The sequence below is a fragment of the Eriocheir sinensis genome, chromosome 37 (genome assembly GCF_024679095.1).
Source record: "Eriocheir sinensis breed Jianghai 21 chromosome 37, ASM2467909v1, whole genome shotgun sequence".
NCBI classification, from domain to species: domain Eukaryota; kingdom Metazoa; phylum Arthropoda; class Malacostraca; order Decapoda; family Varunidae; genus Eriocheir; species Eriocheir sinensis.
The window spans coordinates 14,417,294-14,432,507 of NC_066545.1; the positions used below are offsets into that span (position 1 = coordinate 14,417,294).

Consider the following 15,214-nt stretch of genomic DNA (forward strand, 5'->3'; position numbering starts at 1 on the left):
AAGCAGCGAAAGAAAGAGCGGCTGGCTACAAGTGGCGGGGTAGCTCGCGCTACTGGGTGGACCAACTACGTACGTACGTGATGAAAACGCGATGAAAAAAACGCGAATGAATCGGCCTTTGAGATCAGCCAAAGGGACCCATAGTCTCATAGGTAGCTTGGCCTATCACTCTAGTCAGTCACGGTCTCATTCGCCCGCCTCGAGGCATGGGACAGTGCTTGGGCAGCAACAACGAGAGTGAGCAGACTCATGGATTCCTGATCACGGCTCACGTACGAAGCCTTGGAAATTGATAAAAACTGCATGGGTGAGTCAACCAGCACAGCAGAGGGGGGTGAGTGAATCAATCTTCTACCTTCACGTACAGAAAGTGTAAAGTGACTTACTCGATCAGTACTCTATCAAGAAAGTGGAACGTAACAATATGTATAAAAGATAATTACCCTATGTTTTTTCAGTACGGCACACAAGTAGAGGTAGTGCCTCTAAAATTTGACTGAAGTAGTGGTAGCAATAGTGCCATTACTTTTAGCAGGTATAGTACGCACAACACTGCCTATAGGTACGAATGCGTGGCTCTTGGTTCGAATCCCCGGCAGTCGGTCCGCAGCTCACTCGACCCGCAGTTCACATCCTCCCTCTCAGACTGGTCGATAAATGGATGCTTGAGGAAACCCGGGGTAGGGAAACTGTGGTAACCAGGAAGTCACACTATAGCCATGTGTCCCGGGGTAATGGGTTGATTAATTCATACCAGACTCAAGACTAATGCCCTTGAGATGACTTGCGAGGCCACGCGTAGCTATATATAACGCGTATCCTCCCATTATAGACAGATAGATAAATGAATACCTGGGGGAACCATAGGAATTAAGGTAAACTGTGGTGATTTAGGTGTTCCACGGGGCCTTGATGGATTCTCTCAAGCCTCTAAATATGTATCCTACTTTTCTTCCTCAATTGTTTTCTTCATTTCCTTTTTACTTTCCTTCCTTCATTCCTTCATTCTTTCACTGCTTCCTTCCTTCCTTCCTTCTTTCTCTGCTTCCTTCCTTCCCTCCTTCTTTCGCTACTTCCTTCCTTCCTTTTTAAATCCTTCTTTCTCTGCTTCCATCCTTCCTTCCTTCCTTCTTTCTCTGTTTCCTTCCTTCCTTCCTTCTTTCGCTACTTCCTTCCTTCCTTTTTAAATCCTTCTTTCTCTGTTTCCTTCCTTCCTTCCTTCCTTCCTTCCTTCTTTCTCTGCATCCTTCCTTCCTTCCTTCCTTTTTAATTCCTTCTTTCTCTGTTTCCTTCCTTCCTTCCTTCCTTCTTTCTCTGCTTCCTTCCTTCCTTCCTTCTTTCTCTGCTTCCTTCCTTCCTTCCTTCCTTTTTAATTCCTTCTTTCTCTGTTTCCTTCCTTCCTTCCTTCCTTCTTTCTCTGCTTCCTTCCTTCCTTCCTTCCTTCCTTCCTTCGCTGCTTCCTTCCTTCTCTCCTTCTTTGTTTTCTTCTGTACAATCTCGAGGGCAAATGTGACGGGGATGAGCACCGAGGCTACGCGCAGCTATAGAGTATGTCCCCAACACAGAATCCTTGTCAAACTACGTACAGGGCTTAAAAAACTACCCATGAAAACACCCATACAGCCTATACAAAAGCCTTATCAAAATAAAATTAATATGGTTGAATGGAGAATAACCAACCGAAACAGAGAAGGGTTTGAGTGGAACGTAAGAAAGTGGAAAAAAAATGTAATAGATAAAATTAAAGTTAAAGTTAAGTAATAGATAAAGTTAAAGTTAGATAAAGGTGAAGTTATGTATACTTTTCCAGCTATAAACCATCAATCCATTCTTTTTGTTTCTTATTCTTCTTTTTTTTTAACCTGTGACGCTTTGTATCGCTTCTTATGTCCTCTTTCTCTCGTTCCTCTCTTCTTAATGACACACTTTCCTTTTAAAATACTACATAACTTTGCGTAGTTTCTCTAAGGAGGTGCCGTTACAAAGACTTAATGACACGATAACCTCCCAAGACACTGTGCTATCAGGATCAAGCTCAAGGCGACAAAGGATAACGAGGCACTCAGTCCAGCAGGGCGGCGCTTGGAGGACCAGCAGGCAGGCAGGAGCGGGCAGCAGGAGGCGGGGCTGCTATGAGGGAAGGACGCCCACACTCCTAGAAGCGGAAGAGGAAGCTAAGTGCGCCATGCCTATCAAGAGGACTGAGTATAAGTTCCGGCCTCTTGTGCTTCGGCCAGTCCGCCCCTTGGGAAACTTGAAGGATGGTAAGCAGGGAGCAGGCAGCAGGGGGTGGGTGGGGGGGTCTGCTGTTCTGCTTATCTAACACTCAGAATATCTGCTTTATAATCCTCTAGACTGTTAATTGGGGACGAAGAGGGATGTTCAGCAGACAGCAGGTTGGGTGTCAGCAGGTGGGCGGAGCTAGCAGGGAGGGCGGGGTCTGCTGTTCTGCTTATTTAACACTCATGATCTCTGCTTTACGATCCTCTAAACTGTTAATGTATCAGTGATGGCAGAGTGATTGTAAGCAGAGAGCAGGTGGGTGGAGGTAGCAGGCAGCAGGGAGTGGGTTGGGGGGCCTGATGTTCTGCTTATCTAACACTCAGAATATCTGCTTTATAATCCTCTAGACCAGGGGTTCCCAACCTGGGGTACATATATCCCCAGTGGTACATTTGCACTCTTCAGGGGGTACATTGGGTCCAAGAGAATAACCACTACTGTACAATACATGGTGCTGTAATCTGCATTCAAATTGCACAATGTTGTGTTTATTTTTTCAATTTCCTCATTTTAGTAAGCAAAACTTTTATTCAAATTTTATCATCAGTCCACATATACAGATTTCATTATAAAATAATATCAAAATATTACAATTTCATCGTTTTTTATCCTAAATTTTTAGGGAACCTATAAAAATGCCCAAAGGGTACAGAGGAACAAAAAGGTTGGGAACCCCTGCTCTAGACTGTTAATTGGGACGAAGAGTGATGTTAAGCAGACAGCAGGTGGGGTGTCAGCAGGTGGGTGAAGCTACCAGGGGGGGTGGGGGTCTGCTGTTCTGCTTATTTAACATTCAGGATCTCTGCTTTATGATTCTCTGAATTATTAATGTATCAGTAATGCCAGAATGATCATAAGCAGACAGCAGGTGGGTGGAGGTAGCAGGCAGCAGGGGGGGGGGCAGAGTTCAGGTGTTCTGCTTATTAGACACTCATTATCTCTGCTTTATAATCCTCTAGGCTGTTAATGGGAGACTTAGAGTGATGGTAAGCAGACAGCAGGTGGGGGGAGGCAGCAGGGAAGAGTGGGGAATCTGCTGCATGTGGTGCTGTTCTGCTTACTACACACAGGATCTCTGCTTTATAATTCTCTCGACTGTTAATGTATCAACAATGCCTTTTGGGGACTAGAATGAACGTTCAGCAGACAGCAGGTGGGGGGAGGCACCAGGGAGAGGGGAGGTTGAGTTTCTGCTGTGCGTGGTGCTGTTCTGCTTCTTAGACACCCAGGATATGTTCTTTATGATCCTCTCAACTATTGATGTGTCAGTAATGCCTTTTAGAGCCATTGGTAAGCTTGAAGGACGGTAAGCAGTGAGTAGGAAAGGTGAGGCAGGGGTCCTAATCCTCAGCTGTTCATATAAGGTAAAGTTGGGAGCATGCGCTATAGCTGTGCGTGCGGGCAGTGCTCATCCCCATCCTGTCCGCCCTTTGAGCCTGTGGTGGGAGAGAACTCTTTAACCTGTCCGCTGCGATTGGCACGGATTTTGCCTTCTCTGGTAGCTGACATACACTCCCAGGTCTTTCTCTGCCTCTGTGGTGGATAGTGGAGTGTTTCCCATGTGATATCGGTATACTGGACTACATTTTTCTTCATTGAATTGTAGCAGCCACTTCTTGTTCCATTCCTGTAGCTTGGTGATGTCTTGTAGGAAATCTGCAGTCAAGGGATTAACTCAACATAGGACTAGTGTATTCAGGTTGCCACAGTTTACCTTCCCCAGGTATCCACCAATTTATTGACCACCCCAAAAGGAAGGATAAACAGCTGGGTGGACTGCACGCCAACTGCCCAGGCCAGGATTCAAACCCAGGCCTGCAGATTCGTAGTCAGGGACGTTAACCATAGCACTGCAGAGGCAAATACCTTGATTAGTAATATTTTGTCTAGTCCTTAGGAAGCATAGCTAGCAGGCATTGGAGAAGCAGGGAACCCAATGCTCAGATTAGACTAACAGTAACAATAATACGGTAATAATAATGATAGTAATAATATTTTTACTTTACTCTGAGATACATATATACAGGAAAAGGGAAATGTGGAGATAATGCTACATACAATTGATGAATCTAATATCTAATCTAATCTAATGAGTAATATCTAATGAGTAATCCTGTCCGGCCCATGTTAAACTTGAGTGATAGCCGCACAAAGTGAACCCATTGCTCAGCTGTTTGGGGTCCGACTCTACCTTGTAATCATCCTAGAGGGTTTTATTATAAGACATTTCGATGCCCAAGAACACATACTTGACAAGGCTTCCGTAGGAGTTGTGGGCATTTCCAGGAGTAGTTTTATGACCCTGGTGGTAGTTTGATCCTTCTTCTGTACCATAAACCTGAAGAAACACTCATTAGAACCCGACTGACCCCCTCTTTGACCTTTAGAAATAGCTGATGTGAGGGGTGAAAGTATCTTACAATACCAACCCCTGTCTCTACACTGTGAATACCCTCATTAATAATATACACACTAGCTGTTGTTCCCAGGAGTAGGTTATCATCATAGGCCTTATTTACTTATATTTTCTCTGTGTTGGTGTTCTGCTCAGTACATAATGCAGTAGCTTGTATGGAGTCAAAAAATAAAAGATATGTATGTCAAGCAAGTTTAGGGTATTTGATAGTTTTTAATGATTTTTACTCTCTTTTTGGTGCTGGGGGGAAATCGGAAGGTTGTGCAATAGATATGGCAATCACACAGCAGATAGCAGTGGAGGAGGGCAACAGGAACTAGTTACGTCATCAGGACACTCACGAAACATTAGTGAGTCTCGAGTTTAGAAAGAATTGGTTGATATGCTTGCCAGATATTAACCATTATTTGTGTCTCTAGTTCATTATTCAGTTGTATTGATGGAACTCTAATTTCACATCAATTACCTAACAGAAACACCTCTCTTTGGCCACTCTACTTTCTTTTACAGGGGCAGTGCTAGCAGGCTCTTGTGTATTATTTATATATTTTTGCCCTTGAGCTGCCTCCATTACCGTAACAAGATAATAAAGGAAATACCTGTCTTTTGGCCACTCTTTATTTTCATTTATAGGTGGAGTGCTAGCAGGCTCTTTTGTTGTTATTTAGTTTTGCTTCCTCTACCATAAAAAAATAATATAGGAGATAATGCGGTGGTAATTAAGACACTCACTCACTCACTTCGACGTTTGAGAATAAGTGCATCGAAGATTATTGTTGAGGCTAATATTGCAATTGTTGATGGCCCTCGAGAGCTCTGCATCAGCGGCGGACCAGGGCCTGTAACCTCATCAACAGTAAACGGTAATGTACCTCTCTTTTTGCCACTCCTCTCTAGTTGTTTTTCTTGGAGCAGTACCAGCAGACTCTTGTTTTTATTGAATTTTACCCTTGATCTGCTTCCTTTACTTCTCTTTTTACAACAAGGGAGGCAGCTCAAGGTCAATAAACAAAAACAGGAGCAAAATGGCCCACTAAACGCTGCTCCAGTGAAAGAAAACAGAACGTGAGGCCAAGAGAAAGGTCAGTTACAGGTGGAGAGGTGACCTGATACTTGATGTTAACAGCTATTGCCAAGAGAAAGGTCAATTACGTGTGGAGAGGTGACCTGATACTCTCTTCTTGATGTTAACAGCTATTCTCTCCCTCCCAGGCATCCCCATCCCTATGCCCCGCAGCGGTCATCGCATCGTGTGTTCCGGCCTTTCTTTTTACTCCTTCGGCGGCTACAACCCCAAGATCTCCGCCACAGACTATGCAGACGACACCTGGCACCGCACCAGACCACTCTTCCAGGAGGTGCAGCCTTGCTCAAAATTGTAGATGTAGCTGTTTGAGTCTCACCCTTGCTACATATGCTGTTTTTAAGAATTTATGGGAGTCTTCATCTTAAGTTTCAAGTAGAATAATAAAATTGAGCTGAAGTTTATCCATGAATACTGAGATTTTCACTATTAGTTCTAAGGTCTGCTGGCCAGTTGAAATTGAGCATGATAATGAGTTTTGAATAAGACTACCTCTCCTCATGAATCATAATCAGTTTAATGAGCTTAAAATGTCGCTTGGGTTTATGAGGAAGTCCAAAACCTTTCAAAATGCCTCCTTTACTGTAAGAATTAAAGAGGAAATGCATGTCACCAACAACTGTGAAACTAAGAGATTGGGTGAACTTAAGATAGTTGATTTGGTACCATTATGGGATTAAGAAAGTTGTCTCGTTATCTGACTTACCTAAATGGCCTCCCTATTAACAATGAGCTTACATCTCCTACAGCTATGGCAGTTCAACTTAGTGAGCCACACATGGACGCGCATCAAGGGCGAGGGGGCCATGCCGGAGGAGCTGGCCTCCCACTCGGCGGTGCAGCGCGGGGCCTACATGCTGGTGTTTGGGGGCACGGCCATGCCTTTTGGGGACTCCTCCTCGGACTCCGTAAGTGGCATTTGTACCTATTTGTATTTTGTAGATGTTTAAGGGTTGACTCAGGCTCATGATGTTCTGAACTTTAGCACATTTTTTAACCCGGTAGCAGCGGGGATCATGTTTCTTAATGGTCCCTCTAAGCGAGAAATATGAGAAAAAATCATCACTCACACAAACCATTTCATAATATATATCAAAGCATTTGTGATCAGTTTATGTATTATCTTTTTTGGGGGGGTTTAAATCATGGCACAAATTTGGCCCGTCGCTGCTACACGGTAAAGCCACAAATTTGGCCCGTCGCTGCTACACGGTAAAGCCACAAATTTGGCCCGTCACTGCTACACGGTAAAGCCACAAATTTCACGCTACGGTAAAGCCACAAATTTGGCCCGTCGCTGCTACACGGTAAAGCCACAAATTTGGCCCGTCACTGCTACATGGTAAAGCCACAAATTTGGCCCGTCGCTGCTACACGGTAAAGCCACAAATTTAGCCCGTCACTGCTACCGGGTTGATAGAATTCCATGAACTTGTGCATTTTATCATTATCACTGAGATTTTTGTAGTTGGTTAAGGTTTGACTCAAGCTTATATCAAGTTAATACTCAAGTTAATCAAGTTCATACCCAGTTAGATAGATGCTAGTCTTGAAAATTGTATTAAAGTAGAAAAGTTAATGAGTTGAAATAAAGATTGATAAGTATTTGTTATTATGAGCATAAGTCGTCCTGAACTTTATCACATTTATAATAGAATTCCATGAACTTCTGTATTTTATTATTATTATTATGGAGATTCCTGAAAGGGCATGAAGGGAAAGTAAAAAAATTGATAATATAACCTGTGTTTCAGCTTTACCAGTGTCACCTTCCAACGGGGAAATGGCAGAAGATTGTGACCATGGGGAAGAAACCCAAGCCTATGTATGGACAGGTGGGTGTCTCCTCAGTCACTTTCACCTAGGTTCATGATTCAGAAGAAGGGTCAGACTACCTCCACGGTCAAAAACTACCCTTGGAAATTCCCCAAACTTCTATGAAAGTCTGATCAGATATGTGTTCTTGGGTGCCAAAATGTTTAAGAACATGGCCCACTGTCTCTCGCCCTCACCTCTCCTCTCTTCCACCCCAGGCTGTGTGTATGAGTGACGACTACCTCTACGTGGTGGGAGGGACGACCGGCTTCCAGTACAGCATTGACGTCCATCGCCTTGACCTCGAACAGCGCACCTGGGACCAGCTCTCCCCGCCCTTCCCCCCGCCACACACTGTACCAGAGGAGAGGTGAGTGAACCCTTTGTGACTGTTGGTAAGGTAGCGGATTCATATATATAAAATTAAAGAAAGTATGAGAGTTAAATAAGGAGAAAATAAAAGACGTCTCACTCCACTTTGCCTCATAACCATAAATAGTCTGCCCCCTCATTCCCCAGCACATCCCTCTCACTACATCTTCGTCACCGGCAGGTATCGGCATGAGGTGGTGGAGCATGAAGGGGCGCTCTACGTGTTTGGGGGCGGCCGCTCCGACGCCTCCTGCACGCTGACGCACCTGCCGACCTTCCTCCTGGATCAGCGGGTCTGGGCCTCCACCCCCACACGGCCGGACGCACGAACCAACACCTTCCCCAAGCCCCGGCGCTGCCATGTGGCTACCAAGGTGGACAAATGTGAGTCTTACAGCCTCTTGGTGGATGATGTTTAGGCTAATTTGATGAGAAATTTAGTTTGAATCTTATTATTTTGAATTTTAGTAGTGTAATTTAATATGATAAGATGATTTGAGTGATTCTGTGAGGTAGATAGAAAAAGAACTGTATGGAAGAGATATGTGTGTTCTAGTGAGGGAGATACTATAGAAAAGAGCATGTTTTGTCTGCAGAATAGACAGTATGAGGAACTAGGAGTTGCATTAGGCATATGAGAGGTGGAGAATAAGTGTGCAGTAGTGTTCTTTTCCTTAATGAGAGAATGGAAGTAAACAAATAATCAGAGAATGGAAGTAAACAAATAATCAGAGAATGGAAGTAACAAATGTTTTCTTAAGAGTTAACATCCACTTAGAATGAGATATTTTTTACATCACCTCTTCCTTCCGACAGACGTGTATCTTCATGGCGGATACAATGGCTCAGAGGCTTTTGCTGACCTGTGGCGCCTCAACCTGGCTACATTCGAGTGGCAGCTTCTCCCCTGCAAGTCTTCGGTGCCACTCTACTTCCACTCCGCTGCTGTGACAGAAGTAAGGACGGTGGAGGCTGAGGAAGGTTAACTCTTGTATTCTCAGACATTTTCGGCTCACAGCAAATATTTTCCAAGGCTACAAAGGGGATTAGTTGGGTTCTAATGAGTGTGTCTTATGTTCATGGTGCATAAGCTTTGTCAAACCATCACTAGGCTCATAAAACTACCCATGGAAATACCCACAACTACCTCTGTGAAAGACTTACCAAATATGGGTGAGTGAGCCCTGAAATGTTTGAGAATGTTGGCAGAAATCTTAATGTTTGATCCTGGTTTAGCAAGGGTGGAGCTTATTTGCAAAGTTAATATGAATAGAAGAAATTACGTAGAGGATTGTGTTAAAGAGAACTATCACTAGGATCGTAAAACTACCCATGGAAATACCCACAACTACCTCTGTGAAAGACTTACCAAATGTGGGTGTGTGAGCCCTGAAATGTTTGAGAATGTTGGCAGAAATCTTGATGTTTGATCCTGGTTTAGTGATGGTGGGGCTTATTTTCAAAGTTAATATGAATAGAGGAAATTACGTAGAGGATTGTGTTAAAGAGAACTATCATTAGGATCGTAAAACTACCCATGGAAATACCCACAACAACCTCTGTGAAAGACTTACCAAATATGGGTGAGTGAGCCCTGAAATGTTTGAGAATGTTGGCAGAAATCTTAATGTTTGATCCTGGTTTAGTGATGGTGGAGCTTATTTGCAAAGTTAATATGAATAGAAGAAATTACGTAGAGGATTGTGTTAAAGAGAACTATCACTAGGATCGTAAAACTACCCATGGAAATACCCACAACTACCTCTGTGAAAGACTTACCAAATATGGGTGAGTGAGCCCTGAAATGTTTGAGAATGTGGCAGAAATCTTGATGTTTGATCCTGGTTTAGTGATGGTGGGGCTTATTTGCAAAGTTAATATGAATAGAAGAAATTACGTAGAGGATTGTGTTAAAGAGAACCATCACTAGGATCGTAAAACTACCCATGGAAATACCCACAACAACCTCTGTGAAAGACTTATCAAATATGGGTGAGTGAGCCCTGAAATGTTTGAGAATGTGGCAGAAATCTTAATGTTTGATCCTGGTTTAGTGATGGTGGGGCTTATTTGCAAAGTTAATATGAATAGAAGAAATTACGAAGAGGATTGTGTTAAAGAGAATTATCACTAGACTCGTAAAACTACCCATGGAAATACCCACAACTACCTCTGTGAAAGACTTACCAAATATGGGTGAGTGAGCCCTGAAATGTTTGAGAATGTGGCAGAAATCTTAATGTTTGATCCTGGTTTAGTGATGGTGGGGCTTATTTTCAAAGTTAATATGAATAGAAGAAATTACGAAGAGGATTGTGTTAAAGAGAACTATCACTAGGATCGTAAAACTACCCATGGAAATACCCACAACAACCTCTGTGAAAGACATCAAATTTGGGTGTGAAAGCCCCAGATTGTTTGAGAATATAGGCCTAAATCTTAATGTTTGATCCTGGTTTAGCAAGGGTGGAGCTTATTTGCAAAGTTAATATGAATAGAAGAAATTACGTAGAGGATTGTGTTAAAGAGAACTATCACTAGGATCGTAAAACTACCCATGGAAATACCCACAACAACCTCTGTGAAAGACTTATCAAATTTGGGTGTGAAAGCCCCAAACTGTTTTGAGAATATAGGCCAAAATCTTAATCTGGTTTAGCAATGTCAGGGCTTATTTTCAAAGTTAATATGAATAGAAGAAATTACCTTGAGGGCTGTGAATGTTTTGAAGCACTTGCGGCTGTGTAAAATTTGAAAACTGTTTATGTTTACAGGATTCGATTTTTAATAGTTCCCAAATTAACTGTTTCTTATTTTCCTGACATGAGTACTAATTGGAGTAGCGAGTACCATTGGCAGTCATACCCTATGTCTGTGAGGGCCAAATGAAGGAGGTAATTTATATTTTTTTCATGAGCATTTTCATTTCCCCCTCATCCACAATTTCTCACATCCAAGGTATCCCCTCATCCAGTTTCCCCTTCAAAGCCATACACTCACACTACAACCCGCACATCCCCCCAACAGGAAGGGTGCATGTACATATTTGGCGGTGTGAGGGACCTTAACGAGAACATCCGGACGGCTCGCATCACCAAGGTGTGGCTGGGTGTGGCTCGCCTCAGGGACATGAGCTGGGAGGCACTGTGTCACTACTGCCCCAACCTGCCCTCCCTGCCCCCCTCGGCCCTGCTAGCAATGGGCATCCCTCCGTACATTGTGGAGGCCCTTCAGCACCAGACCCCGGCTTATGGCTAACTGGCAACATGTAAGAGAGAGATAGACAGATGGACAGACAGACAGAGAGAGTGTGTGTAGCTAGCTGGCAACATGTAAGAGAAAGGAAGACAGACAGAGAGAAAGATCTGCCATGATATAAACCCCCCAAAATAGATGATGCATGAACTGATCACAAATGCGTTGATATATATATTATGAAATGGTTTGCGTGAGTGATGATTTTTTCTCATTATTCTCGCTTAGAGGGACCATTAAGAAACATGATCCCCGCAGCTACCAGGTTAAGACTCACCTTTGTTGTTGCAGGGAGTGGCTGGAGAGGAGAGCAAGAGGAGGAGGAGGAGGAGGAGGAGGAGGACCCAGCCTGACTGTGATGGGTGGTGGTGAGACAATTCCTGCCTCACCCCACCTCAGCTCTCCTCGACTCACCTCTTCATCTCCCGCCCACCCACTCACTCCTCTGTCTGTGTTCATGTTTGTCTCGCGTGCAGCTGGGATCGACTGTGTGATTTTTTATATTGCTGTTATTATTTATTTATTTATTATTATTGTTGTTATTGTTTGGGTTATGCACAGGCACCCTTTTTTAACATCTGCTGGGTTATGGATATTGTTTTTGTTTTTTTTCCTTGTTCTTTCTCTTCATCTTCTTCCTCTCCTATTTATTTTTCTTCTTTTTCTTCCTCTTCTTCCTCTTTGTTTTCCTCCTCCGTCTTCTTCTTTCCTTCTTTTTCTTCATTTTTCTTCTCTTCTTTTCTCTTCTTTTTCTCCTTTCTCTTCCTCCTCTTCTTTTTTCTCCTCCCTCTTCGTCATCTTTCCTTCTCCTTTCTCCCCCTTCAACTTTTATTTTTTCTGATTATTATTTTTATCATCATCGTTATTATTATTATTATTACTATTACCATAATTTTTTTTATCATTAACTTAAAAGAAAGGAATTTGCACTAGCTTACATCTCTCCAGCAGGTGACAGGTGAAACAGGTGTGCTGCCGAAGGTACGCCAAATAACTTATATGATCTGAAAGATTCTTCTACTACCCAGCTTTAACGGCTTGTCATGATTAGTTACAATAGATCTGTTTAAGGTCATTTTGCAGGTCCTTTGATGGCTGAGCATGTAAAAAAAAAACTCACTTCACATCGCTGTCCACATGTTTCCACACCCCCAGGCCTTCTCACACACACACACACACGCGCGCACACACACACACGTTTTATGGATCTGTTTCATGCATTCATATTTTCCTCCCACACACAGCCTCCCTTTGTTTCTCAAGTCTATGCAGCATAATATTATTTCCATGTTGTGACTAATATTTATCTGTGAATAATAAAGTCAGGCTAAACAGAATTGGAAGCCTTTTAATTATGCTCTGTCTGGATACTTCTGCTGTGACTCTTTATATACTTAACCTCTTACCTGTGGATTTCCTACAAGAAGACATCACCAAGCTATAGGAATGGATCAAAAAGTGGCTGCTACAATTCAATGAAGAAAAAAATGTAGTCATGTACCTTGGGACGGGATATCCAGCACACCAATACCACATGGGAAACACTCCACTATCCACCACAGAGGCAGAGAAAGACCTGGGAGTGTATGTTTCCAGGCTACCAGTGAAGGCCAAATCCATGCCAGTCGCAGCGGACGGGTTATTGAAGAAAAAGGGAAATGTCTCAACTATATACTTTATGAAAAAAAAGGGAATTGTCTCATATAGGTGATGCTGAGTGGACTCCTTGACTGTTAGTTGAATTTATAGTTAGTTGAAAGTGGAATAGTAAAGGGAAACTTCACATTTTATTAACAAGTGAAACATCAGCAGGTAAGGAAGGTTGTTAAGTAGTATTTAATCTATATATAGTTAAGTAGTATTTAATCTATATATATGTTTAATCTGTATATGTGTGATGAGCTGCACACAACTGTCCCCTTAAAACATAACTAGATGTATATAACGTGTAGAAAAATGTTATATCGATCACATAGGAGGTGCTGAGGGGATGGGAATACCTTTTGTAATATAATGAATACTTGATAGAATGGTTTATTTTTATCTAAGTAGTAGACATATTTCAACTACACAAAGAATAATCCAGAATAATCGAGTAAAGGCATTAGAATAGACAGGAGAGCTTAGCGAAACTCGAAAATCATGCGTGACCTCTGAGTTCGAAGCATTCAGAAAGCGCGGGAAATGTCGTCAGCTGGAGGTCGACAGTCAGCTGGTCGATGTCAACATTCCTGGATCGAAGGCCGCGAATCCCCTGCTTTGTTTTGATTATACAGAAACTCCTAAAAAGACTTCTATGGTATGCCCTAGTTCTGCCTCATTTTCCCTCCAGGCGTAACTAACGTGTATTCATGGCCGTACATTGGTGATATTTTCTGGTATCTCGGGAGTCCTGGTGCGCGGTTGGTAATTTTGGGCGCATAAACAAGAAAAATTTGCCTCGACAAGTGAGGAATCAAACAGGATCACGACACTGCTACCCTTTTAAGAACTAAGATACATAACATGAATAACACTAAACATACAGCAGATTTCCATTCATAGACACTTAAATAATAACAAAAATACAACTAAAATGGCGCTGTCTAATATATCGATGCGGTTTGCAGGGATTATAGACAAGTTAATGCATCGTATAAGCATATCCAAACCACAAATATAAAAAAATACACTGATATATGCATTTTTAAGCCTATATAGATACAGTAATGGTAAAAAACAGTAAAAAAAGCAGATTAAATTTTAGATATGTGATGGAGGCGAGGAGTGTGGGAGGCCCGGGACAGCAAGAAGGGTCGGGTTGTCTCTGTTTGTCTCTCACTTGGATTAACTTTTTGCGGTTCTCTCTCCCTTCCTCGGTCCGCCGCCAAGCTGGACAAGTTACCGGAATACCTGCGGGACACCGTCGACTGGTTCATGGGGTGAGTAGCAGCCTAGGGAAGCTCTGAGGAGGGGTTGAGATAAGGTCCCCCCCATATTACCTCTGACCTTTATTTTTCGGTATTTTTTTCTCCCTTTCGGTTTTGTCAAGTTCGCAGGTGAATGATGACCTTGATTTGGGGTTGTTGTTTCATCCTGTGTCACCTGTATTACCTGTGACCTTTCTTACCTTGACCTTTATTTTTTTGCCCTTCGGTTTTGTCAAGTTCGCAGGTAAATAATGGTTTTGATGTGGTGTCTTTCGTGTGTCCTATCGTTATAATTTCGACCCCAATTATTCATCTGTCAGCCATTCGTCACCTTTTATCTGGTATTCGTTCTTCCATCTTTGATTTCGAGATGAATTCGTCTTGTTTGGAGGTGGTGGACAGACAGCACCTCGACCTTGATTGATTGATTGTTTCATTGATTAGTGCAGGAACTCCACCTCAAATACCTCTCTGCTACCTCACCTGTCCGATACGAGATCCCACGTGCCCATGTGTCAAAGGTATGGGACATCTTACACCTGTCCTCACCTGTGGGCTTGGGTTCACTCAGGTAGGGTCCCTCTTGACATGTATCCAGATTTACCGAGTTGTATTGTTTGGGAAGTCAAGACATATTTTGTAGACTTCCTTCTGTGGTTACCTTCTTTACTTATTCTTCTATGCTCATCCAGGTAATAATGTCTGTGTGATGGATTGTTGATCTTTCTTTCTTTCTTTCTTCGGCCAAAAGAAGCAGAAATGCATGAGAAGCAGTAATGTATAGTGAGTAGAGTCTTTGGTTCGTGTGCTCCAGACAGGGATTCTGCTTCTTGTTATCTTATGTTGTTATGTAATAGTGAAAACTCCAGAAGTACAGGAACAGAGGATGTAAATTAGAAGGTAAAGATTGGTTTTATTGATGTACCAATATCTGGTGACCTACTCAACCAACTGCTCTTGTGTTGTCAAAGATTTCGTCTACTAACCTTAAAGCCTTCCAGAAGTTCCATTTCTGAGAGGTTAGAAAGGTAGTAGAAGATATGTATATATTTGACAATGCAAGAGTATATACATTGTAAG

General features: G+C 42.6%; 1 protein-coding gene across 1 annotated transcript; it reads left to right on the forward strand.

Moving 5' to 3' along the window:
* Positions 1 to 288: 288 nt before the first annotated feature.
* LOC127008309 (kelch domain-containing protein 10-like) lies at positions 289 to 12,562 on the forward strand. Its single transcript, XM_050880180.1, has 10 exons — positions 289 to 334; positions 2,013 to 2,264; positions 5,912 to 6,057; positions 6,533 to 6,691; positions 7,538 to 7,618; positions 7,817 to 7,968; positions 8,152 to 8,354; positions 8,787 to 8,926; positions 10,998 to 11,238; positions 11,517 to 12,562. Exons 1-9 carry the CDS (start codon positions 304 to 306, stop codon positions 11,226 to 11,228), a joined length of 1,395 nt encoding a protein of 464 aa, XP_050736137.1. The 5' UTR covers positions 289 to 303; the 3' UTR covers positions 11,229 to 11,238; positions 11,517 to 12,562.
* The last annotated feature ends 2,652 nt before the right edge of the window (positions 12,563 to 15,214 follow it).